The sequence below is a fragment of the Gossypium raimondii genome, chromosome 9 (assembly GCF_025698545.1).
Source record: "Gossypium raimondii isolate GPD5lz chromosome 9, ASM2569854v1, whole genome shotgun sequence".
NCBI classification, from domain to species: domain Eukaryota; kingdom Viridiplantae; phylum Streptophyta; class Magnoliopsida; order Malvales; family Malvaceae; genus Gossypium; species Gossypium raimondii.
The window spans coordinates 7,758,480-7,785,441 of record NC_068573.1 but is presented as its reverse complement, the minus strand read 5'-3'; the positions used below and the strand labels follow the sequence as shown (position 1 = coordinate 7,785,441).

Sequence of the window (26,962 nt, the reverse complement as noted above, 5' to 3'; positions counted from 1 at the left end):
AAAAATCAAGACATTAGAAGTGTATGGAGACTCAGCATTGGTAATATACCAACTAAGAGGGGATGGGAGACAAGAGACCCTAAGTTGATCCGTTATCAAAAATTGGTTCTAGAATTGATCGAAGAGTTTGACAACATTACCTTATGTTATCTCCCACTGGAAGAAAATCAGATGGCTGACGCTCTTGCTACTTTAGCTTCCATGATTAAAGTGGATCAGTTAGAGGACATGAAGCCCATTCAAATTAGTATTTATGAGATCCCGGCCACTGTTACAGCATTGAAGAAGTAGAGAATGATAATTGTCCCTGGTACCGAGATATATTGCTATATGTGAAGAATCGTGAATATCTTGATCAGGCAACGGAGAATGATAAGAGGACATTGAGGAGACTAGCTATTGACTATGTCTTAGATGGAGAGATCCTATACAAAAGGGGAAAGGATCGAGTACTGTTGAGATGCGTGGATGCTGTAGAGGCTAAGGAAATTTTAGAAGAAGTCCATAAGGGTGTTTGTGGAACGCACGCTAATGGATTCACCATGGCTAGACAGATTATGAGATTCAGGTATTACCGGTCCACCATGGAAAGAGATTGCATCAATCATGCCAAGAAATGCCATAAATGCCAAATTTATGGGGATAAAATGCACGCGCCTCCTTCTCCTCTTCATGTTATGACTTCTCCATGGTCTTTCTCCATGTGGGGTATGGATGTCATTGGACCAATATCACCGAAGGCTTCTAATGGACATCATTTCATTTTTGTGGTTGTTGACTACTTCACTAAGTGGGTAGAGGCAGCATCATATGCTAATGTCACGAAGTCAGCAGTCAGTAAGTTTTTGAAGAAAGAGATCATATGTCGATATGGAATGCCTGAAAGGATTATATTTGACAATGCGCTGAATTTGAATAACAGCACAATAGCAGAAGTCTGTGAACAGTTCAATATCAAACACCATAATTCGTCACCGTATTGTCAAAAAATGAATTGTGCAGTAGAGGCGGCTAACAAAATTAAGAAGATTGTGGCAAAAATGGCTGAAACTTACAAGGATTGGCATGAGAAATTACCATTCGCTCTTTTGGATTACCGAACATCTATCAGGACTTCTACTGGGGCAACTCCTTTTTCTTTGGTTTATGAAATGGAGGCAGTTCTACCTATTGAGGTGGAAATTCATTCTCTCCGGGTATTGGCTGAGTTAAAACTAGATGAGGCTGAATGGATCCAATCTCAGTATGATCAATTGAACCTGATTGAAGAGAAAAGGTTAAAAGCTATTCGTCATGGTCAAATGTATCAGAAGCGAATGACGCGAGCTTATAATAAGAAGGTTCGTCCCAGAGAATTTTATGAAGGGGATTTGGTTTTGAGAAAGATCTTCCCTTTACAAAAGGATTTCAGAGGGAAATGGATGACAAACTGGGAAGGACCTTATGTTGTGAAAAAGGCTTTTTCTGAAGGCGCTTTGATTTTGAGTGAAATGGATGGCAAAAATCTTTCGAATCCTGTAAATTTAGATTCGGTCAAGAAATATTTCACTTGAAGAAAGGGAGGAATCAAAGTGAAAACCCGCAAAGAGCGCTCTGATTTCCTACAAAAAAAGGGGGAAGAGGCCAAGGTGAAAACCCGAAAAGGGCGCCTTGAGACCAAGGGGGTTTGAGTTGAAAACCCAAAAAGGGCGGCTCAAACATTGTTAGATTGGGGCATATAGTGATCTTGATTCACTTAAGTCAACAAATAAAAGATACGACGTCTTGGGGCATTGACAAAGTACTGTAGATCCCTTAAACACATGTTAAATTCAGAATGGTTCTTGGCTTGCACGAAGAAGTTCAAGTGGCGATATCCAAAGTACCTAGTCTTCATCTTATTTGCACTAAGTTTGTTGGTTCTTGTAAATACTTCATTCTTTGCTGTTCTGGAATACTTTTTCTTTTCAGGATACTTACTATCAATAAATTCTTGAATTAATTCATCTCTTACTCAGTATTTTTTATCTTTGCGCAAGCATGACGTATTAGAATAATGATTGATAGACTAATAAACTTTCACAAAAGAAGTTTTGTGTATTACTCTGGGAATTTCTAAATAATTTAATAACCTAAAACAGGACTATTGTTTAGAACACCCCAAGTTCAAAAGTTAAAGAGCCTAAGAAGAAAAAAAAGGTCTAAATTAAGACTGCTTTTTCAAATTTGGTTGTCTAAAACGCGAATGAGACAATAAGAAGTCTTGATGGTGTAGGAAGAAATCCCCTATGGAAAGAAAGCTCGTCATTTGGGCATGAGCATTTGGTTCGACACCTAGAGAGTGGTGTAAACAAATTTCATAGTCTGTATCCTTGAATTACGATAGGAGAAGATTGAGAAGAGTAAAATTTTCCTACTCTTAAATCACGGTGGAAGGAATGTAGTACAAATTCTGCGTCCTAGAGGGTTGTGCTTTAAAGTGCACAATGGGAGGCAATTTGATTAAGTGTTTCTTTGGAGATATCAGCCAAGCATAAGGCGTCAGCGATAAAGCCTTAATAAAATTGAAGAAATGATAATTCTTGAAAATGACATTCTGCATGCATTCAAATGTCATTCATACACGTCTAGTTAGGAACATTTGATTCATTCTGATTATGACATCCTAATCTCTAGGCATAATTAGGTTCATAAAATGCATTATACAGGTCATGTTCCTCAGAGAGAAGATCAGTGAAGATAATAGATTTTGCCTTCTTGCACTGACAGCGAGGCAGATCAAAGACACCAAGCCTTGTCTCCCTGAGCAGCAGCGGAGTGGGTTGAAAATTGTAGATCTTATCTCCCTAAGTAGTAGTGGAGTAGATTGAAGACGGCAAATATTATCTTTCCAAGATAGTGGGACTCAGATTTAAGCCACCAAGCCTTGTCTCCCTGAGCAGCAGCGGAGTAGGTTGAAAATTGTAGATCTTATCTCCCTAAGCAGTAGTGGAGCAGATCGAAGACGGCAAATCTTATCTTTCCAAGATAGTGGGAAGTAGATTTAAGCCACCAAGCCTTGTCTCCCCGAAAGCGTGAGTAGGTTGAAAATTGTAGATCTTATCTCCCTAAGCAGTAGTGGAGCAGATCGAAGACGGCAAATCTTATCTTTCCAAGATAGTGGGAAGTAGATTTAAGCCACCAAGCCTTGTCTCCCTGAGCAGCAGCGGAGTAGGTTGAAAATTGTAGATCTTATCTCCCTAAGCAGTAGTGGAGCAGATCGAAGACGGCAAATCTTATCTTTCCAAGATAGTGGGAAGCAGATTTAAGCCACCAAGCCTTGTCTCCTGAGCGGCAGCGGAGTAGGTTGAAAATTGTAGATCTTATCTCCCTAAGCAAGAGGGAGCGGATCGAAGGCGGCAAATCTTATCTTTCCAAGATAGTGGGAAGTAGATTTAAGCCACCAAGCCTTGTCTCCTGAAAGCAGTAAGTAGGTTGAAAATTGTAGATCTTATCTCCTAAGCGGTATTGGAGCAGATCAAAGACGGCGAATCTTATCTTTCCAAGATAGTGGGAAATAGATTTAAGCCACCAAGCCTTGTCTCCCTGAGCAGCAGTGGAGTAGGTTGAAAATTGTAGATCTTATCTCCCTAAGCAGTAGTGGAGCAGATCGAAGACGGCAAATCTTATCTTTCCAAGATAGTGGGAAGTAGATTTAAGCCACCAAGCCTTGTCTCCCTGAGCAGCAGCGGAGTGGGTTGAAAATTGTAGATCTTATCTCCCTAAGCAGTAGTTGAGCAGATCGAAGATCGCAAATCTTATCTTTCCAAGATAGTAGGAAGTAGATTTAAGCCACCAAGCCTTGTCTCCCTGAACAGTAGCGGAGTAGGTTAAAAATTGTAGATCATATCTCCCTAAGCAGTAGTGGAGCAGATCAAAGACGGCGAATCTTATCTTTCCAAGATAGTGGGAAGCAGATTTAAGCCACCAAGCCTTGTCTCCCTGAGCAGCAGCGGAGTAGGTTGAAAATTGTAGATCTTATCTCCCTAAGCAGTAGTGGAGCAGATCGAAAACGGAAAATCTTATCTTTCAAAGATAGTGGGAAGTAGATTTAAGCGACCAAGCCTTGTCTCCCTGAGCAGCAGCGGAGTAAGTTGAAAATTGTAGATCTTATCTCCCTAAGCAATAGTGGAGCAGATCAAAGACGGCGAATCTTATCTTTCCAAGACAGTGGGAAACAGATTTAAGCCACCAAGCCTTGTCTCCCTGAGCAGCAGCGGAGTAGGTTGAAAATTGTAAGTCTTATTTCCCTAAGCAGTAGTAGAGCAGATCAAAGACGAAAAGTCTTATCTTTCCAAGATAGTGGGAAGCAGATTTAAGCCACCAAGCCTTGTCTCCCTGAGCAGCAGCGGAGTAGGTTAAAGATTGTAGATCTTATCTCCCTAAGCAGTAATGGAGCAGATCAAAGACTACAAATCTTATCTTTCCAAGATTGTGGAAAGCAGATTTAAGCCACCAAGCCTTGTCTCCCTGAGCAGCAGTAGAGTAGGTTGAAGATTGTAAATCTTATCTCCCTAAGCAGTAGTGGAGCAGATCAAAGACGACAAATCTTATCTTTCCAAGATAGTGGGAAGCAGATTTAAGCCACTAGGCCTTGTCTCCCTGAAGTTACAGTGGAGTAGGTTAAAGCCGATAATCCTATCTCCCTGAAGTTGCAGTAGAGCGGATTAAAACCTTAGATCTTATCTCTCTGAAGTTGCAGAGAGCAGATCGCAACTAGTCTCATCTCCCCGAAGTGACAGTGGAGCAGACTCAAGTTGAAGTTATAAGTCTTATCTCCCTGAAAGTTGCAGTGGAGTAAATTAAAGCACTAGTTTCCTATACTTCTAAAGATGCAGTATGAAGGAATGAGACTACTTGAAAAAGAAGAGTACCAAAGGCCAGCATGACCGGGCAAAATTAGGCATTTTAAAGTCTTTGCTTCGTTCTTGTTACACGATAACGAGCAAAGAGGGGTAGCTGTACATGCCAGATTTTACTCGGGTCTAAAAGACCCGCATTACAGACAGGCCCATATGGCCCAATTAATAAAACAAACAAGGGCCCAAACTACGGTGGCCCAAATTACAGATAGAAACCCTAGGGTTTCAACAAATAATAAGCCAAGCTTCGAATCTCCGTGGATCTTCACCTGCGCATCAAGGAAAAACGAAAATGGAAAGCGAATCAAAAGATTTGTAAATCAAATCAAGAAACAGATTTGTTTCCTCTTTAGATTTATTTCATACGGCTATAAAATAGCCATTGTAATATTGTAATAGGGGACGGAAAAATCAATAATAACAGGCAATTATTTTCGACAAAGAAAAAGTTCAAATACGCAGAGAGCAAACTAAGCAATCATTAAAGGTCGATATATTTTTTAAAAAATTACTCTTTTAGATTTTGTTTTTTTTTTGTGTTTGTTTTTTTGTGTACCATTTAAAAGTAAAAGGGAAAGAAATCACCTGCTTTTGGTTTCTGAAACACCGCGGGAAGATAGAGGACCGTCTCTGGTGATAGACGACTAGAATCCGAAAGGTTTCTAGGGCCTTTTTAGGGGTTTTTAGTCGATTTTGGGCATTTTGAGCCCAGATCTAGGCTTAAGGGTGTTGAAATGACCAAATCTGGTTTTTTTCATTTTTTCGGCCACCGCATAAGGCGGTGCCGGCGCCTGAGATCGGCGGCCGACGCGGTGGCCGTTGATCGGTCGATGACCGGATCCCTGGCCGGACGAGCTGAAAGGGGAGAGAGTTATTTTGAAGGTTTTTTCGGTTTTTTTAATATAGAATGAAAATGATTTTTTTAAAAACTAAATTTAGGCTTATATAGCCTACTGGAAACGACACCGTTTGAAGGAGGGGTGGTCCGCGCATCGACCCAACCCGGACCCAGGATCCGCGCGTTTTTCATGCGGAGGGGTAAATTGCGCTTTTAGCCCCTCCGCCTTTTAATATATTTCCAATTAGGTTTTTTTTTCCTAATTCGCCCTTTAATTTATTTCAATTTCAATTGGGTCCAATTTGCAACAGCGCCGTTTTAGAGGAGAAGGGATAATTTCCTTTCCAACCCTCCGCTTTCTTTCTTGCGTTCAACATGGTCCTCAGATTTCTATTATTTGCGATTTTGCCCTGATTTTTCTATAGTTCAATCTAGTCCCTTTTCTATTTTCTTTATTTTTTATTTAATCGATAATGTTTTTTGGTTTTTATATATCTATATATGTATATGCACTTATTTATTTTAATGAATATTTTTCATATTTTTAAATGAATATTTTATATTTATACGTATATTTATGTTTTTAAAATGATTAAATATTTACATTATTATTATTATTATTATTATTATTATTATTATTATTATTATTATTATTATTATTATTATTATTATTATTATTATTACTATATATATGTATAATTATGTATTTTTTCATAAATACATTATAGATTTTGCTATACATAAATTTTATAATTCTAGATTTTATACATAAATCCACTTGCATGTTTTTTTAAAAAAAAGGTTCAATATACATATATTATGTACTGTTTATTCTTTATTTTTATTATTTCCTTCATTTGTTTATTGACTTATGTTTTCATTTATATTTTGTTCGTTTATTTGATATTCTTGCATGTTGTTTGCTATTTTTTTATGTATATTAGTTTTATTTATTTATTTGTATGCATTATTTCTATGCCATTGTAATATTTATTATTGTATTGTACATTTAATATAGCATCACATCATTTTTTTTACTCGATTTTAAACTTTTCGAAATTGAGATAATGCTTGTATTTAGGATTTTCAAGGAAATTGAGCCCTAACGTACTGGGTTCCGATTTTTTTTGCTAAATTTAAAAATCGAGCATTTCTCTTTAATAAAAAAAAATAAGAATTCATTATTGGGAATTCAACACGTTGTGTCCTAACGTATTGGATGTGACGCATTGATTTCTCGAAATGAAGATTTTTAAAAAATAATAATAATAAAGGAAATATTCCGAGTTTGGGATTTTAGAGGAATTGTGCCCTAACGTATTGGGCCGCGATTTCTTAAATCTTGAATAAATGAATATTCTTTTAAATGTTTATTACACGAGTATTCTGGCCTAATCCATTTTTGAGGAAATTAGAATGCCGTGCCCTAACGCATTGGGTGTGGCATTTTCTTTCTCTGAAATGATAAGGGTCTTAATACGTAACGTTTAAGAGTTTTTGGTAAGGATTATACTTTTCAAATTTTCGACATTAAAACATTAATTAATTAATTAGGTACCAATTTTGGGCGTTACGAGGATGCTAATCCTTCCTCGTACGTAACCGACTCCCGGATCCGTTTTTCTAAAACTCGTAGACCAAAGCCGTTTTTTTAGGTGATCCAATCACACCTCAATAAAAGATTGGTGGCGACTCCCAATTTTCATTTTTAAAGTCGACAATCTAAAACTTTTGTTTTTTCGAAAAAATGGTTTCGACAATTACTATTTAGATTTAAAGAATTTTTTGGATGATTTTTTATTTGCGAATAAAGGGTAAAAACTAAAAATTTAAGGGAAAAATAAAAAAAGTTTTGAAGGTTGAGGAGTAAAATTTTGGAGGGAAAACATTTTAAAAAAAATTGGGGGGAAAATGGATTTGGGATAGATGGGGGGTGAGATGAGAGGAGAGTAAAAATTTTAGAGGGACGGTGGGAATGAATAAAAGTATTGGGGGAAAGTAAAAAAGTTTGGGGGTTTCGGATAAAAATATAAAAAAATAATTTGGTATTCGGTTGATTCGAATTATTCGAATTTAAAAAATAAACTTGAGTCGTACTCAAAATTTGAAAAAAATTCGAGTTGACTCGAATAACTAAATTAATTCGAATAACTCGATTCTTTTAATTAAAATTCGAAATTTTTTTCAATATTTTCAAGTTAAATCGAGTTTTGCTCACGCCTACCTAAGGTTAAACAAAGCTCAATTGAGTTTGAAAAATTAATTTTTTTCGAATTTTGAGTTATTTAATTTTTTGCATAAACTCAACGTAATTTAGATTTTTAAGTTAAAGTTGAATATCTAAATATTTATAAAAAAATAGAAAATATCTAAATTTCTTAAAAACTCTTTAAAATTATATAAAATTGTTAAACTATATTTTTTTAAGAATTTTAGAACTTAAACAAATAAATAATCAAATTAAGTTAATTATACTAAATTATTTTTTTATTTTTCTTTAAAATAATTTTTAAATATATGATGTGGATTAAATATTTGATCTCATATCTGTATGTTGCAGGGTTTGTGTTGTATTTTGAGGTGCTTGTCTCATGTCTCTGGCTCTCTGCTCAGCTGTTTCTATTTTTGGGTTTGATACAGTGGTTATATTATATTGGTGGTCCTCACCTCTTATTATTAATTTTAATGGTTGACCATTAAAGTTAATTATCCTTAATTTTTTTTGGTTAAAATCACCATGTGTCACAACCGCGGTGTGACATGTGGCAAAAATAATAAAAATAAATAAAAGTTATAAAAATTATTAAATTTTAATAAAAATATTTAAAAGTTATTAAAAATAGAAAAAATTATAAAAATTTGTAACATTTTATAAAGATTATAAAATATAGTAAAAAATTATAAAATTTTATAAAGTCGTAAGAAAATTATAAAAATTAAGAAATATAAAATTCGTAAAAAAAATTATAAAAATTATTGTATCTCGTTATCAAGTCTCTCCAATATGCTCAAGCGTGCTTAATGTTTCCTTGGTTTTGCTTACCTATCTCCTCCTACTTACATTCATTTTTTTTATTGGCTTTGTATATCAAATCAATTTCTATACAAATATTAGAAAAAGTGGGCATTTTGTCACGCTATAACATGCTCCATTTGATTCCTTGTGTTATTATCAATGTTGATGTGTAGTATACTTCTATAAAAATTTATTTGATTTCATATGCTTGTAATGATTTATATTGAATGAATATATATGTATGTATGTAACACTCCCGTAAAAACAACTCCCATAACAGTTCTGGTGCAAAAATCTTCATCAACTTCTATCAATTCATTCAATAATATTATAGTTTTCCTCCACTTGATTTTATAATTTTATTTTATTTTATTTCTAAATTGTTGTAATAAATGACATTATTGGTCCTAATTTGTTAGCCAATTTTGCGATAAATGGTAAGTATTCTCTCTACTTAAAAAAAAAAGAAAAGAAAATTAAAGGGAGTAATTCTATCAAATTTTATTTTACATTATTTTAAATTGGATACTGTTGTAGGACTCATAGGGGTAATATTCCTAAAAGTTTTTGTTTTCTTTCTATTGAGAATAGAAGCCTTTAGCGTAGCTTTGTTGTCCTCTCTGTAACCGTAGTTGCTGCCTTGCATGGTTGCCATTTTTCATGTTCATCGACTTCGTGAAAGCTAAAACCTAGGTCAACCCATTTTTTAATTCATTGAAATCAAACCGAATCCCCCATCGTCGCCCACAGTTTCCAGGACCTTTCCTTTTGTCTCCTGTTCTTCTCTATGATTTTGGTGGTTTTTTTTTTTTTTACGGTGAGCTGCTTTGAAAATGGCGGAAGACTTGTCGAAGCAGGTGATTTACCATTAGGGTGACTTGGATTTAACCATTATTGAAGCTCAGAAATTGCCTAATTTTCCCCAACACCGTAAAACCTTGACCAACAAATTTACCCCCAAAAAATTTGTCAATTTGGTACTGATTCATTGATTTAGGGTTCTAATTTCTAAATCCACTCCAAAATAACCCATTTTCCCCCAAAAGTTTCCGCGTTAATTTTTTTACCCAACTTTATGTTTTTTTTTTCAGGGAATGGAACGTGGTCGTTTCATGCTACCTGATTTAATTTTTTCGAAATTTAATTTATATACGTGGGAAAATATATACACTGTGTTAAAATTGTAGAGCGACTAAATAGGAACACAATAATTTTAGAGTTTATGTAGAAAGACGATGCTTTAAGTGTCTTTAAACATATTATTTTTTATTTATGTGTTAAGAATTATTGAATTTAAAAAGTTTTTATATAAATATTTATAATTTAATTTCTTGATAAAATATATATCATATTTAAATATAAAATATAAAATTATTAAATCTATGAATAATTTTAATTGAAGTATTTTAAATGTAATTATTAAAAATTAAAATATTAAGATAAAAATATTAAAATTGGTTTAACATATTAAAATCTCATTCCAATCAATACAGGCCCGTATATAATAATACATATCAATATTGGTTGAAAATGACCCAAACACATCAAATTAGTCAAAACGCACCAAAATTAATTATAACAAAAATTATTTTGATTTCGATTTAAATACGAAAAGATACGTATCGATTATATCAATCAATACTATCAACCATGATAGTAACACTCATATTTGATGAAGATAAAAAAATCATTCGATTTTAAAACATATTTGAGGATCTAATTTTATAAGGTAAAAGCTTTAGTCACCAAATTATGGGGTTTTTTTTTATCATCCAACAATGAAAAGTTACAAATTGATCACCAACTATTAGTATTTTTTTTTGGTCACTCAACTATTCAAATTTATCTTTTTTTGTCACTAAATTATCTTAGATTTTTGGGTGTTTCTATTTTTACATTAACTAGTTAGTGATTAGGAAAAGAAATTACATAATTAAATGATTATTTTATAATTTTTCATAATTTTACGAGGTTGCCATGGCAAAAAGGGAAGGGGAAGAAAGGTTAAATTAACAACTTTCCTCGTGTAAAGCCACTTGGGTATCATAGTTTTGTAGTCTTCTATTGCCCCCAAGGGAATGTCAATAACATGACAACATTATTAGCTTACGTATGACAACATTATTTTCTTTTTTATTTAAAAATTTAAAATTTTTATTAATATTTATATATTTTATAATTAAATTTAAGCATAATATAATATTTAATTAATAATTAAGATGAAAGACTTTTGGATCCTTCTTGATGATAATACAACTACAAGTTATATAAGAGGTTTTTTTAGGTTTAATTTTGAATTTTTATCTTTTGATTTTATAAAAATTGTGAAGTTAATTTTTATTTATTTTAATTTATCATAATTTGGTCATCATATTGTGTAAAAATTAAAAATTAGTCTAATTAAACAATATTGTTAAATCTCATCATTGAATTATTAACGTAGGAATTAACAGTTTTCAATTTATATACAAAGAATTAACAAACCAAAGATTACCGGCCCAAGTTAAATTTTCTCACATAGGGTTTCATTGTATGTAGAAAGATGACATCAATGATGTTGCGCAATCTTTTTCATTGCTTAAAAATGTTGACACTATTAGGGATATGATAAATTTTAAGTTTCAAATAACATACAACCCTCCATTTTTCTCACCCAAGAACGCCAACCAATCTTCATTCAAGGGAAAATGACCAAAAATTTGAAGATCTGTAGAAATGGGAGAAGATTGATTGATCCTTTTTTTTATTTTTTATTGCAGAAACAAGAAATGATGGAAAATTTTCCCATTTAGCCTTGAAGGAAGAAGGTGAGTTCAAAATTATCATATTATTTACTTTATATTTAGTAAATCAAACATTTTGAAAAAATTATTAGTAAGGAATTGTGGTAAAAATCTTATTGACATTCAAGGTTTATGTCATTGAATTTATATGATTAAGCGTTGTTCATCAATTGAATTCATTAGGGTTTGAATATCCAGGAAAGCAAAGTGTTTAGCTTTTTATTTGGGTAGCTCCGCAGCTCCTACCTTTTGGTTGAAGTGTGAGTATATTTCTATTGAAGAAAAAAAAGTTTATGATGTCATTTACTTTAGTATCCATAAAGTCTTTAAGTTTGAATTCCAAAACTCGAAAGATTGAAACTCTTTTATTTTTTAAGTTTCGTTTTTTCCTTGTAAAATAAAAAGATTGAATTTTGATTCAGTATACAATTTGATATATGAACTTTAATTTGGTTGTGGTTCAAACGTATACACTAAACTTTAATTTTGACTCAATCATAAACATTTGAAGAAATAAATACATCAAATTGTTTTAATTGGATAATTATAGTTATTTATGTATGCAATATATAAACATAAAATAATGATATATCAATAATTATGTTAATAATTTGTGAGAATTGTATTAAATTTTACAAAATCAAAATTCATATATAAAATTACACGTTAAACCAAAATTCATATATAATTTTGAGATTTATCTCCTTATTTAAAATTCGAATCCCAATATTTGAAAAACCAAAACTTAGCAAAAGGAGACAAAAAATTCAAAACAAAATCTGAGAAAAACAGCAGGTGAGCCATGTCTTACAGATAGGGCCTTATCTCCATGAAACTACCCATATTCACCCATCATCTCCTTTTCTCTACCACCATTGCTTTTTCTTTTTTTTTCTTCTTCTTCCTATGATCATTATCCCAACCTCTTTTTATATCCATACATGTTTTGCTTTTTTCTTTTTAAATTTAATTTTTATTATGGAGATGGAATATTGTAACAAATAAATATCATAACATCAATGTGGTTTATGGTGTTTATACCATGAATGAAAATTAATGTGGGTCATTAATGTTCCAATATTTATACATTCACCTATGACTTCCATCAACCATTTATTTTAAAAATAAAAATAAATTAGCAATAAAAGAAAATGGGTTATAAAGAAAAGTTGTGGGAGGATATTGTATGGTTTGAATCCATGGATTTGGTGCGTTGTTCTAGTATTCATTATCATCAGATGAAAAATGTGTGGTTGAAAAATAAAAAAATAAAAGAAATTATCTGGGTGAATTTTTTATATTTCACAAATAGTTAAATAACACATATTTGTAGGATATATCAAAAAATATAAAAAAAGTTTTTAATAAACATGTGATAATCTTTTAATTTAACTAGTGATTTTTTTAAAACAATATTATTATAAGTTCTGATCATATCTGCTCATTTTGATGTAATGTTTAGAATTATCTCTAGTCCCTATCCGACTCATAAATAGGAGGATAATGCGCTTCAGCGCATTTGAACCCACGTCTAAATAAAAACAAAGTGTGTAAGTGTGTGTGTGTTTTGTATCATGAAAATGCAATATATCAAATTTTCAAATACAAGATTCACCATAATCATACTAGCAAAAACAAAGTCTAAATAAAAATGCTAAATTTCGATTAATATTCAAGAATTTCAAGTTTATAAATACAATTGATCCTAATTTCTTTGATGATTTGTATTAATCAACTTCTAAAAATTATTACCCAAATACGATGTTAGGAATCTTATACAAGATCAATGTCTAAAATCATTCAATAAATAAAAAAACTAAAACTTGCTTAAAAATCCTAATCTATCACAAGAAAAGCTACACTCTTAATTTTCTAGAAATTAATCAATAAAGCTTGAAAATAAAATAAAAGTTGTTACCAAATTAGGGAGACTCACTTGAATGTATAGAAAGATTGAACTCGTTTTGTAAAAATTCTAGAGAGTATGTGAGAGTATAAAAAACGAGAGAAAATTAGTGACGAGTGTTAGAATAAAATAAAATAATATTTATTATTTTATAAAAAAAGGTGTTTTAATCATTTTCCAATTAAATTAATGTCTAATTAACTCATGACACCAATTCAAACAGGCACATCATATATCGTATAAATATAAATATTTATTTATATAAATTTAATATAAAATATAAAATAATAAAAATACTCTCGAATAATATTTATTTAACTGGTGAACCAACCCAATGAAGTAATAAATATAAATGTTTTTGCAGTTAGATGCAATAACTATATAGTGGGAATCCAAGCAAAAAGTGGCAAATGAAGACCACAAAAATCATGGGTTTACTATACGTGGAGAAAGGTCGTTGCATGCAAGTCCCAAACATGCACAAAAACAAATAAAAATATAAAAAAATCGATGGATGAACAAACTTTTTTATTATTTTTTTTCAAAAAAGAAAAATGAAAAATTGAATCTCCAACGTTCAAACCTAATCTACAACAAGTAGAAGCTCTCATTCACCAACCTTTCGCTTTCATTATCGCTTTTGAAGACACTGAAGAAATTTATATGTGATGAAAATTATGATATAAATTTCCAACTAAATTGTATCCATCATTTTGCGTGGCAATGTCGACGGCTTCTATCAACGGTTGGTGCCTTACCTCCTCTTCTTCCACCACTACCACCTCCTCTTTTTCCGCTCGTCGACGACCTACATTGCGGCCTTCGGTCGTCGCTAGCCTTAACTCTTCTCCTTCTCCTCCGACTCTTATCCAAGACCGCCCGGTTTTTGCTGCCCCTATTCCTTTGCTCACCCCGGTATACATTTTTTTTTTCTTCTTCTTCTTTTTTTAAAAAAAAAAAATTAATAATATATCTATGATTTTGCATTAATGAATTCTTTGTCTTTGATTAAGTGATTTCGGTGAAAATGCAGCAATAGAGAAAAAAAAAAAGTGAAAAGTTCTCTTTTCCCACGTTAAGTTCTTTCTTGTAAAATTAAAAGGTTAAATTATGATTTTGATCCCTTATCATAATTGGATTTGAAATTTAGTCACTAAACTTTAATTTAGCTTGATTTAATTCTTCTACTCTTATAATGTGATTAAATAATCAAAATTGTTAAACTATTCAAGTAAAAATGCTCACAGAACTAATTCACCTTTTTCAACACAAAATTTCCATATTAACATGATGAGATCTTATAAAAGTGAAATCTTTAGTTACATGATAAAAGTCAATGATGTTAACTATCTGGACTCATTAATAACTTCGTAAATGGGCTATATGCACTAAAGTATAGTAGAGGGCCTAAACAAGAATTTAACCAAAAGCAAATCATTATTTAAAACACAAAATAAAATAGGTTTTTAGTAAATTGAATTTGAATTATATCCCAATTCTCATATTTTACTCTTCTTTTTTTTTTGATAAAATAGTACATAAATTAGAAATTTTATTTCAATTAATGTAAAAAATGTATAACGTCCAATAGTATATACATGCGACATGACATACGTTCTTATTTAATGATATTAAAAGAATCAATTTACTATAAGTGATATTATTATGATATTTCAGAAACTTATAACATTGGGGTTTTAAATTTTTATATTCTATAAAATATGAATATTATTACGATATTTTTAAAATATATATAATACCATAATTTTCTCCTTTAATTTTTTCTTTTAATTTGCCCAAATTATAACATGACATTATAAATTATTATTAGTTTGCAAAAATAAATTTCTTTAAATTACTTTCCAATTTGAATTAAAATTTAATTATAATATAATTAAAACAATTTTTATTGAGGAAGGTGACACGTAGAGCAAAAAACGCATGTCTGAAATTACTTAAAGATGTACAAAGTAATATATCTATTTTTTTTCTTGGCATAATGTTTAGAACTATTCATAGTCTTTCTCTAACCCATAAATAGGAGGATAATACGCTTCAGTAAACTCGAACCAATATTTTCTTACATTAGTAACAATGCCTATATTAGTCAAACTAAAACTCAATCGACAAATAATAAATAAGTTTTAAAAAAAGAAAGAATGGTGTGAAAATATTGATTGGAGTTCGAAATTTGACAGAGAGAAGAGATGGGAAACAAGTCCTACGACGAAGCCATTGAAGCTCTCAAGAAACTTCTCAGGTATATCATCCCTACCTTGATAATTTTATAACGTCTTTATTATATATATATATATATATTTAACTATTCCATAAAATCTAAAATCAAATTGGATTTATACGTGATATTAATATATTTTTATGTTTGATTAAGTTCGATCTTGATGTATGAATTTAAAATTTTATTCAAATCCATTCATATTTATAAATTATTAACTTAAATTAGTTTTAAGCTCGTCAATATTATTTTTAATTAAATATTTTAGATAATTTTTTATTTAAGCTTATATAGTATTATATTAAGGGCAATTTTAAAAGGGTAGGTAAGAGTTGTCCCCAAAATGGAAATCATACAATTTAGTTCTTTCATGAATAATGAAAATTTATATTAATCTAAGGTAAAATTATACTTTGACTTTCTAAAAATGAATGAAAGTTTGACCTTCTTAGAAATGAAGGAAAATTCTATTTTGTCCATTCGAAAATGATGAAATTAGAAATTAATAAATAATAAAATTATATTTTAAGCCCTTAAAAATTTATAATTCAATTTCAACTCCATTAAACTCGTCACCTATTATATATTTAATTTTATGTGATATAAATTAAATAATATATAAAAATAAAATAAAAAAATTACAAAAAGTATCTTGAATGTTGAGCCGAGCCCAACACATAGCTTTGAGGTGGTAGCCTGGCACCTATCACCCTGCTTGTGAAAATTTTAATTATGTAATTGTTGATTGCATGTAGTGAGAAAGGAGAACTGAAAGCTGAAGCAGCTGCAAGGGTAGATCAAATAACAGCAGAGTTAAACACAGCATCAGCTGATGGCAAACCATCTGACTCTTCTGTTGAGAGACTGAAAGAAGGCTTCGTTTACTTCAAGAAAGAAAAATATGAGTAATTTCTCTTCCCCCTTTTCTTTTCACTTTTTTTTTTTGTAAATACCTCACCATATTTCTTTCTTTTGTTCCTTCTTTTTGCAGAAAGAATCCTGCTCTGTATGGTGAGCTTGCCAAGGGTCAAAGCCCTAAGGTACATATATCCAATATAACATATATAGTGTCCCAGTCTTCGAGTTCCAATGGATTCAACCTTTTGGGATAATTTGTTATTCAATTTAACAAATATAGCACACTAAGTGTTTGAATAAATGTTTGCAGTATATGATTGTTGCCTGCTCGGACTCTAGGGTCTGCCCATCTCATGTGCTGGACATGCAACCTGGTGAAGCTTTTGTGGTCCGTAATGTTGCTAACATGGTGCCACCATATGACCAGGTTCCTTTTAGACTCAATATGCTTAGCTGCTATTCTATCTGAAATTTCAGTTCATGGATGTATTAGAATCATGTTGTTGACCTTTTTGTCTATGTTATATGGCAGATTAAATATGCTGGCATTGGATCTGCTATTGAATATGCAGTTTTGCATCTCAAGGTGAAGTATTCTATGTAGAGGTTCAAACTCGTTCTTGTTTAGATTTTTGGGTTAAAAATAATAGACTTCAGGTTTAGTGTTCGTATCTATAATTAGGAATGTAAATGTGACACTTGTGCTGGCAACCTATTTGAATTTAGCTTAAAAAAGCTCGAATCCAAATCAGTCATTCTCGTGTCGAGCTCAAGCAGCTTGAGCTATTGAGCAAGTTGAATTCGAATATCTTAATACTTGACTTGAGCAGCTTGTAAGCCTAGTTGAGCTTTTTATTCATAGCCATAATATGAATTTTTTAATATTCTTAGGTAAATGTTCATTATTAAATAAATAAAAAATTGTACATGGAACAAGGTTGAGTATTTAAATCATGTAAATAACTTTAATAGAGCAAAGTTTGAGTACTTCAATTTTATTTCAAGCTAAGCTCGAGCGAACTCGAACTCAGTCATTATTTGACTTCGACTCGGTTTGATTACTGCACCATCCGTACTTTATTCTTAGCAATCTCATGCAAATGAAAGTGTTAATATCTTTTATACAGGTACAAGAAATTGTGGTGATTGGACACAGTGCCTGTGGTGGAATCAAGGGGCTTATGTCTTTCCCATTTGATGGAAACAACTCAACGTAAGGCCTTATATTGTTTTTTCGTAAAAAACTGATAGATTTTATGAGGAAAAAACTAGTCTAATTTGATTGAGATTTTGCAGTGATTTCATAGAGGATTGGGTTAAGATTGGAATCCCTGCTAAGACCAAGGTGCTAGCTGAACATGGTGGTGAGCCTTTGGGAGTCCAATGTACACACTGCGAGAAGGTAAACACCTTAAATTTCAGTTTCAAACTCTCAATTTAGTCTAGTTGGTCCATATAGTTATCTTTAAAGAAGTGGTATTGGATAGATATGAGATTCTAATCTCGACATTAGTAATCTTGTTTGATTACAACCTCTACTATGGAAATGGAAATCTCAGTTTCTTTAAGTGAACAGAAGAGTTAAACTACTTGACGTGTCCCTGTACTGTAGGCTGAAGAGCAAATTAGGCCCTATACTCTTAAACTTTGCAATTTAATATCTGTATATTTAGTTTTGGAGCAAAAGGTTGTAAAATTTTAAATTGATAAAAAATATCATGTTTTATAGTAACATGCAAAAGAAAAAATATATAAAATTCAGCAATTTTAAACACAAAAAGGACTAAATTGTCCACTTTTACTTTGTCAATTTAAAATATAACAAGTAAGCTTTTTTGACGTTTAAAGGTACTACTGTTTAAAATTTTGTTGAATGTACCCGGTTGGCCCGAGATTGGATCAAATTAGTTCATTTATTATTAAATGGGCCAATTTAATCTCTATACTATTAAAAAGAATAAAGTAAGTCCAAATTTCAAGAGCTGACATTTACTGTTTAGAAAATGTCGTTTACGATTAATAGAGTTGATATTTTGAAAGTTCTTTTATGGTTCTGCTAATGAAATTTGTTTTTTTGGAGTTAAGCTGTAAATGATTTTTCATATTATTTTTATAACAGTAAATGTTAACTCTTTCACAATTTGGTCTTATTTGATTCTTTTTAATAGTCGAGGGATAAAATTGATGCATGTAATAGTAGGACTAATTTGATCCAGTCCCTATAATGGAGATACTTACTGGTACTTTCACCTTGAAAATTTACATCTTTACTTCAAATGTATAATAAGGACTTAATTGCTCACTTTTCTTGTAAAGGAACTAATGGAACCGTTAAGTTGTTTAATTGAATAGAATAGATTCCAAAACAAGTGAAGAAAAAAAAGAACCGGTTCAATGGGAAATTGGTAGCCCTTTCGGTTCAGAACATTCCCAAGAACTAGGGATTTAATGAACCAAAAGAACACGGTTCAATGACTTAAAGGTCACGCTGGTTTGATTTCGGGTCTGGCACATTCCCAAGAGCTAGGGTAGGGACTCAATGAACCAAACGAAAACGGTTCAATATCGCACGAGTTCAATGGGAACTGGTAGCCCTTTTGGTTTGGTACATTTCCAAGAACTAGGGGTTAAATGAACCGAAAGAAAACGGTTTAAGGTCATACAGGTTCAATGGGGTACTGGTAGCCCTTTTGGTCCAACACGTTCCCAAGAACTAGTGATTCAATGACTCTAAAAGAAAACGGGTCATCGAAGGTCACACCGGTTTGATTTTCAGTCCTTTTTTTTTTTCAATTGAAAATAACAATTTTGCAGTGCCAAACAATTTATGGGGTGCATTTGATAAATAATGTTTTTCAGGAAGCAGTGAATGTATCCCTTGGAAACCTGCTGAGTTATCCATTTGTGAGAGATGGATTGGTGAAGAAAACCCTGGGAATCAAGGGCGGTTACTATGACTTCGTTAAAGGAAGTTTCGAGCTATGGAGTCTTCAGTTCCAACTTTCAAGCTCTCTCTCTGTATGAAAACACACCAAACCATCACCATTGACACCATCTTTGTTCCTTAACTACCAATCCTTTTTCTTACAATGTACTATGTTCATGTCTTTATCGTCTATTACAATAAATGTAGATGATAGAGATCACCTGCCTCCCACCGTCTGCAGTGGTGGCTGCGGTGGCTCTTTCCATCTATAAATTCTCCTTTAAAGAGGTGTTCATTATTCGGTTTTAATTGAATTAATCGGTAGAAATTTACTTCGGTTCGGTTAATTAATTAATGATAAAAAAAATCAGTTTGGTTAATGAAAGTAATTGCTAAAATAACTAAAATATGACATTTGAATGCCTTTTTGGTTATTTATTAGGTTAAGATTCTATGCTTTTTTGATTAGATATATGAAGGTTTATGTTTGGATTTATAAAATTATCAGTTTTTGACCAAATTAATCAAATTGGAATAATTTCATCCAAAATAAATTTGTTTTGATGACTTGGATTAATTCAATTTGATTATCAAACCCAACTTACCGACTGAGCACCTCTACTGATTTAAGCAAACTTTAAAATAACCTTATTCACTGCATTTTTTTAGGTAAAAGATGTGGCCACCATACTCCATTGGAAGCTCTACTAGGGACATCATCATCCATGCAAAGATGAGGCTTTGAATCTTCACCTTTTTTACTTTTCTTTCCTGCCTCACATTATAATCTGAATTCTAAACTGAGTTTTGTGGATGAGACAGTTTCAAGAACTAATGTTTCAGTTTAAGTTCTTTAGCATAATTTCTGAGTAGTTTTTAAGAATACGCGGTTTGGTTAGACCTTTTTAAGGATTGAGTTCTTTGTCCTGTCTAATAAATTTGATTTGCTTTTGACTAAGTTTAGACAAGAAAAACTTGAACTTGATTGGATTAGCTAGGCCAAATCATTATTTATTAATTAAAAAATTATTTGGATTTAATTGTAAAATAAATATATTTCATATTAAATGAATAGTAAATTTAGCCTTTCAGGTTGGGCTAAACCAAAAACAGGTTTAGATAAAGAAAATAATCTCGTCTCGATAGACTTCAACGAAAATAAAGAAGAGCTGATGACAAGACCATGCAACAAAACCTTTTAACACGAATTCAGATTCTAGGTAAATATCGGGTATAGTGTATCAAAGACATAATATTTTAAAAACTTGTTCAAGAGTCATGTCATTCTATCCTTTTTCCCAATACCAAACATGTCCATATATCAAGATATGATCAAAAGTTCGTGCAATGTAATCTTACAAATATAACAAACTATTTAATAAGCATGAAGATAAAGAATCCGAGTAACATAATGTAGTTAAAACTGTGATGGTGTTGATGTTTAAGGTATATGCGACAGGCATGTATGCTTCTAAAATTGCATTTAATGGGTCATTTTTACCCACCATTTCAAATTGAGGGAGACTTGTCCTTTCTCATATTAGCCTAGAGATTAGCTAAAACTTAAAAGCACTTTATATAGTAAATTATAGTTAAAGATTTAGGGTTGTGGTTGCTTGTAAGCATTTTCAATTTAACAGTCTAATTGAGGAATTCTTCACAAAAGTCTATCTTGATATACTATTCTTTCTTTGGTGTGGTGCAACAATCTAAGTTGGATTGCTTGTAATAAAGGGAAAAGGCCAAGCAAGGATGGTCATAAATTTCTTTCAAAATTGGCAGATCAATCAATTCTTTCATTTTCAGCCTATAAACATCACAACCAACTACTGCCCTAGTCTTCAAAGGCAACTTATCTTTGCTGGTTCCTTTTTAACCAAATTTTAACCATAAGTTGTTACCAATAATCACTCGATGTGATCCAAAATTTAAGTCAATGTCAAATATAAATATATACATATATACATATACATTATTTATCTTCGATTATGTGTAAGATATAAATGATGGGTATGAAAACTTTTTAAAACATAAAAACAAGCAAAGGATTTAAGTATATGGATAGTTTGGTGCAATAGTGTAAGAAGATGCCACCCATATCTTTATTGATAAACATACAAAGAAGAATGTTACAAAGGAATCTTACCAATGATGAATCATACAACTCTTGAATGTTACCCTGTTTTTTTTTTTGTTTTTGTTTTATATATGATAAATGGTTTTTGTCTGAAATATGCTCTTCCACAATGTATTTTTCTTTACATATTATATTTGCATAAAATAGCATTATGATACCTTGATACCGTCATCTTTGATTATCTGAGTGCTGGTGTAAGAAGGGTCACTAATGATCTCGGTTTTCGCTCGAACCCGCCTGCTTCCTTCAATAACTCCCTAACCTTCGCTTTCGTCGATAACTAATTAATTAATGATAAAAAAATCAGTTTGGTTAATGAAAGTAATTGCTAAAATAACTAAAATATGACATTTGAATGCCTTTTTGGTTATTTATTAGGTTAAGATTCTATGCTTTTTGATTAGATATATGAAGGTTTATGTTTGGATTTATAAAATTATCAGTTTTGACCAAATTAATCAAATTGGAATAATTTCATCCAAAATAAATTTGTTTTGATGACTTGGATTAATTCAATTTGATTATCAAACCCAACTTACCGACTGAGCACCTCTACTGATTTAAGCAAACTTTAAAATAACCTTATTCACTGCATTTTTTTAGGTAAAAGATGTGGCCACCATACTCCATTGGAAGCTCTACTAGGGACATCATCATCCATGCAAAGATGAGGCTTTGAATCTTCACCTTTTTTACTTTTCTTTCCTGCCTCACATTATAATCTGAATTCTAAACTGAGTTTTGTGGATGAGACAGTTTCAAGAACTAATGTTTCAGTTTAAGTTCTTTAGCATAATTTCTGAGTAGTTTTTAAGAATACGCGGTTTGGTTAGACCTTTTTAAGGATTGAGTTCTTTGTCCTGTCTAATAAATTTGATTTGCTTTTGACTAAGTTTAGACAAGAAAAACTTGAACTTGGATTGGATTAGCTAGGCCAAATCATTATTTATTAATTAAAAAATTATTTGGATTTAATTGTAAAATAAATATATTTCATATTAAATGAATAGTAAATTTAGCCTTTCAGGTTGGGCTAAACCAAAAACAGGTTTAGATAAAGAAAATAATCTCGTCTCGATAGACTTCAACGAAAATAAAGAAGAGCTGATGACAAGACCATGCAACAAAACCTTTAACACGAATTCAGATTCTAGGTAAATATCGGGTATAGTGTATCAAAGACATAATATTTTAAAAACTTGTTCAAGAGTCATGTCATTCTATCCTTTTTCCCAATACCAAACATGTCCATATATCAAGATATGATCAAAAGTTCGTGCAATGTAATCTTACAAATATAACAAACTATTTAATAAGCATGAAGATAAAGAATCCGAGTAACATAATGTAGTTAAAACTGTGATGGTGTTGATGTTTAAGGTATATGCGACAGGCATGTATGCTTCTAAAATTGCATTTTAATGGGTCATTTTTTACCCACCATTTCAAATTGAGGGAGACTTGTCCTTTCTCATATTAGCCTAGAGATTAGCTAAAACTTAAAAGCACTTTATATAGTAAATTATAGTTAAAGATTTAGGGTTGTGGTTGCTTGTAAGCATTTTCAATTTAACAGTCTAATTGAGGAATTCTTCACAAAAGTCTATCTTGATATACTATTCTTTCTTTGGTGTGGTGCAACAATCTAAGTTGGATTGCTTGTAATAAAGGGAAAAGGCCAAGCAAGGATGGTCATAAATTTCTTTCAAAATTGGCAGATCAATCAATTCTTTCATTTTCAGCCTATAAACATCACAACCAACTACTGCCCTAGTCTTCAAAGGCAACTTATCTTTGCTGGTTCCTTTTTAACCAAATTTTAACCATAAGTTGTTACCAATAATCACTCGATGTGATCCAAAATTTAAGTCAATGTCAAATATAAATATATACATATATACATATACATTATTTATCTTCGATTATGTGTAAGATATAAATGATGGGTATGAAAACTTTTTAAAACATAAAAAACAAGCAAAGGATTTAAGTATATGGATAGTTTGGTGCAATAGTGTAAGAAGATGCCACCCATATCTTTATTGATAAACATACAAAGAAGAATGTTACAAAGGAATCTTACCAATGATGAATCATACAACTCTTGAATGTTACCCTGTTTTTTTTTTTGTTTTTGTTTTTATATATGATAAATGGTTTTTGTCTGAAATATGCTCTTCCACAATGTATTTTTCTTTACATATTATATTTGCATAAAATAGCATTATGATACCTTGATACCGTCATCTTTGATTATCTGAGTGCTGGTGTAAGAAGGGTCACTAATGATCTCGGTTTTCGGCTCCGAACCCGGCCTGCTTCCTTCAATAACTCCCCTAACCTTCGTTTCTCGTCGATAACATCTGGATTCGCTGTTCCGAGCTTCTCTTCTCTTATGTCAACAACATAATCCAGGATTTCAATGGCATCATTCAACCTGTGAAATATAATAAAAACATGTGAAAAAAACCCCCGAGAAAATGTCTATAATTGAATCTCGACATCGGCAAATGTGTGTTACAAATATATAATCAAAACCCAACATCCGGAAACTATACACCGAGTCTTAAGGATTTTACCTTCCCATTGCGTCATAGGTACCAGCTAGATTGCTATACACCCCTAATGTATCAGGGTGATATGGACCATATTCCTTCTCTAATATGTTCCTTGCTTCTTCGAACAGATCGGTTGCCTCGTTTATTGAGTATCGTTGAATGCAGGCAAGCCCCATTTGATTCAGAGCGATACCGAACAAGGCAGATTTCTTTTCTCCGCTAGCTCGGAACTTGGAAATGGAACTTTTGAAGGTATTGTAGGAATCGGTATAGCTCCCCATCATATAATACATGACTCCCATCTGTGCTTCAATGCCTGCAATTGTACTTTGTTGACCCGGGGCTTCGCCGAAAATGGTTAAAGCCTTCTTAAGTAGTTTGAGTGCTTGATCCAGATCATTCATAGATTGATATATAGCAGCAATGTCAATGAGGCCACTGGCAATCTCTTCAGAAGGGATTCCAGGGTTTGGCTTTCCGTAAATCCGGAGTGCGTCCTCGCAATAAGTTCGGGAATCCCTTACTTTTCCTATCTTATTGTGCAAATCAGCCAACCGAACGTAAACCGAAGCAACTCTTGGATGATTCTCTCCTTTTGCAGATTTATACACTGTGAGTGCTTTTTGATAAGCCAAAATTGCCTCATCGTACCGAGCCAACGATAAATATGCATCTCCGATACTACAATCAATTGAAGCAACATCCACTTCATTGCCATTTGCTGCCATGGCCATGCTAGCTAAAACATAGTGCTCGAGGGCTGATTCGTAGTCTCCTTTTGAGTCACAAATGAGTCCCATGAGTTTTCTATCAGCAGCTTCTTCGATAGAAGCCGGTGCACCATTCTCACCGTGGATGTCAAGAGCTATTTGACAAAGCTTCTCAGCCTCATCAAACTGCAGTGCTTGTACATGTGCTTCAGCCACATACCGACATGTCTCGCCTACTCGAGGATCAGTTTCTCCAAGAACTTGTCTTTGGATCTCCAAACCTGCTGTATAACACAATATTGAGTTCTCGATTTGGCCCTGCATTGCATAGGTATCACCTAACTGCATGCATCCAGCAAATTTAGCAAGTGCATGAGTTTGGCCATCCTCAATTACTGGAATCTCGATCGAGCGCTCAAGAACTGGAATTGCTTCATTGTATTGGCCTAAGTTGGAGTATAATGCTGCAAGAACATGTAAAGACATTACGAGGTCTAGACTTGGTTTGCCATCCGTGCATTTCTCGAATGATTTTGTTGCTCGAAGAGCCAATTCAAGGGCCTTCTTCGGATTTTCACCGGAAGACATCATATCCCTTGTCTGCTTGAGCAAAACTGGTCCAAGGTCCGGATTTTCTGATCCGTCCACTAGAGAATTCCTTTGTTTCCCCAAAGGAGAAGCTGCATTTACTACTTTTCTTGCATTCCTCTCCTTTTCAAATGGATTTTTCTCTTGAGAAGATTTGCTCTTTGGACTCGATTTTGCCGATGCTTCGGTATCTGATTGCAACCGATACCGATGCTTAACACCTCGAGCTTGGTCCTTCTTCTTCTTCTTCTTCTTCATCATTTTCTCACTAGACTCACTTTGTTGTTTCTTAGAGGCCAAGTCACAAACACCTTCTGTTTCATTTTTCTCTGCAACAACCTCTTCTGTCGTTTCAACAACGCCAAAATCCCTAACAAGATGGCGCAATTCGGAATCGATCCTCGATTCATCAATGTACGATCCATAACTAGACATGGATGGAGATTGTTCAGAGCTCTGCATCTCATAGACATTATGATAAAGCTGCTCAATGGAAGCTTCCATTTCCCCATCAATGGCCAAACCGTGTTGACTCTTTGGACTTAATGCACTTCTTGGAGATCTTTCTTCAACAAAACTATCTTTATAAGCAGTGGAAACTCCGTTGTTGAGTTCCACAACTCCACTTTCTCCATTCCTTGCATCCATAGCTAATCCAGGCATTTTTTTTCTAAAAAAATAAAAAAATAAAGCACCAAATCTATGATTAAACATAACTTAATATCAATCTCGTAATCATAATAACCCAAGAGAAAAAAAAATCCGATTTCATCATTTGTAAAATTCATCCATAATATCAAAAAGCTAGAAAAATTTTCTCATCCAATCTGTTCTAAAAGTAAAAAAACAGCTCTAGTTTTCTTCACTGTATACTAAATTTAGTTAACGAAAGCAAATTCAATGATCAATATAACGAGACTAAGAAAAACAGCTATATATATAACCAGAATTTATAGAGAAATACATCAAATTCTTCATACCTTTAATAGTAGTTCTTTTCAGTGAAGAAATCCCAGATGTTTTTTTTTTTCTTTTTCACAAACGAGGAAGTTCTAAAAGATGATTTTCTCTGTGGGATTTATATGAAGAAGATGATGAAGAAATGGGGTGCTGCCATGTATTTCTTTCTGCATCATTGTTGGCTATATATTATATATATTTGTCAACTTTGTTATGCATACAAGACTAAGGGAGAAATTGGGATTTTTTTAAAAATTTAATATAAAAAGTTTAGATTATTGTAAATATTTTATTTATTGGTGTGGGGAATTTGGAAGGTGACTTTTCTCCCACCCCTATATTTATATTTTTTTTCTCAAGAAATTCATAACATCTTTAAATATTAAATTAAATTATACCATACAAATAATATAATCCGATTTCAAAACAATCCATTTTTATTTGTTGAACAATTTCATTATAGGTTTGGATCATATTTGTTCTTTTCCACGTAATGGTTAGAATTTATTCTCTCCCCAACCCATAAATAGGAAGATAATGTGTTTTAGGTAATATCCATACTAATC

General features: G+C 32.3%; 3 protein-coding genes and 1 long non-coding RNA gene across 7 annotated transcripts; 3 read left to right on the top strand and 1 right to left on the bottom strand.

Moving 5' to 3' along the window:
* The first annotated feature begins 875 nt into the window (after positions 1 to 875).
* LOC105797436 (uncharacterized) lies at positions 876 to 2,745 on the top strand. The gene is made up of 2 exons (XM_012627415.1): positions 876 to 1,276; positions 2,688 to 2,745. The coding sequence occupies exons 1-2, from the start codon at positions 876 to 878 to the stop codon at positions 2,743 to 2,745; spliced, it is 459 nt and encodes a 152-aa protein (XP_012482869.1).
* An 8,581-nt stretch (positions 2,746 to 11,326) lies between these two features.
* On the top strand, positions 11,327 to 11,982 carry LOC105797833 (uncharacterized). Its single transcript, XR_001134814.2, has 2 exons — positions 11,327 to 11,541; positions 11,701 to 11,982. It is a non-coding gene; the product is annotated as an uncharacterized LOC105797833 (long non-coding RNA).
* Positions 11,983 to 14,073: 2,091 nt separating this feature from the next.
* On the top strand, positions 14,074 to 22,376 carry LOC105798316 (carbonic anhydrase, chloroplastic). Of its 4 annotated transcripts, none has more exons than XR_008188759.1 (10): positions 14,074 to 14,338; positions 15,622 to 15,683; positions 16,415 to 16,564; positions 16,651 to 16,699; positions 16,828 to 16,944; positions 17,050 to 17,103; positions 17,645 to 17,730; positions 17,814 to 17,919; positions 19,377 to 19,608; positions 22,184 to 22,376. XR_008188759.1 is itself a non-coding variant. In XM_052620903.1 (10 exons), exons 1-10 carry the CDS (start codon positions 14,147 to 14,149, stop codon positions 22,223 to 22,225), a joined length of 1,017 nt encoding a protein of 338 aa, XP_052476863.1. In that variant the 5' UTR covers positions 14,074 to 14,146; the 3' UTR covers positions 22,226 to 22,376. The 4 variants fall into 4 exon arrangements, 2 of the variants coding, with proteins under 2 accessions (XP_052476863.1, XP_012483799.1); XR_001135007.1 differs by lacking the exon at positions 22,184 to 22,376 and adding an exon at positions 20,113 to 20,305; XM_052620903.1 differs by having other exon boundaries at positions 19,377 to 19,535.
* A 1,221-nt stretch (positions 22,377 to 23,597) lies between these two features.
* On the bottom strand, positions 23,598 to 26,625 carry LOC105798315 (protein KINESIN LIGHT CHAIN-RELATED 2). Its single transcript, XM_052620902.1, is given in 4 exon segments — positions 23,598 to 23,851; positions 23,854 to 24,017; positions 24,160 to 26,106; positions 26,417 to 26,625. Coding segments are annotated over 3 exon segments (2,151 nt in total). The 5' UTR covers positions 26,100 to 26,106; positions 26,417 to 26,625; the 3' UTR covers positions 23,598 to 23,804.
* Positions 26,626 to 26,962: the final 337 nt, after the last annotated feature.

Excerpts from the sequence above, each read along its gene's own strand:
- LOC105797436 (XM_012627415.1), top strand. The coding sequence starts at position 876 with ATGCCTGAAAGGATTATATTTGACAATGCGCTGAATTTGAATAACAGC. Across the intron at positions 1,277-2,687 it reads AACCTGATTGAAGAGAAAAG|GTCATGTTCCTCAGAGAGAA; the intron begins GTTAAAAGCTAT and ends TGCATTATACAG.
- LOC105798316 (XM_052620903.1), top strand. The coding sequence starts at position 14,147 with ATGTCGACGGCTTCTATCAACGGTTGGTGCCTTACCTCCTCTTCTTCC. Across the intron at positions 17,104-17,644 it reads ATGCAGTTTTGCATCTCAAG|GTACAAGAAATTGTGGTGAT; the intron begins GTGAAGTATTCT and ends TCTTTTATACAG. Across the intron at positions 17,920-19,376 it reads AATGTACACACTGCGAGAAG|GAAGCAGTGAATGTATCCCT; the intron begins GTAAACACCTTA and ends AATGTTTTTCAG.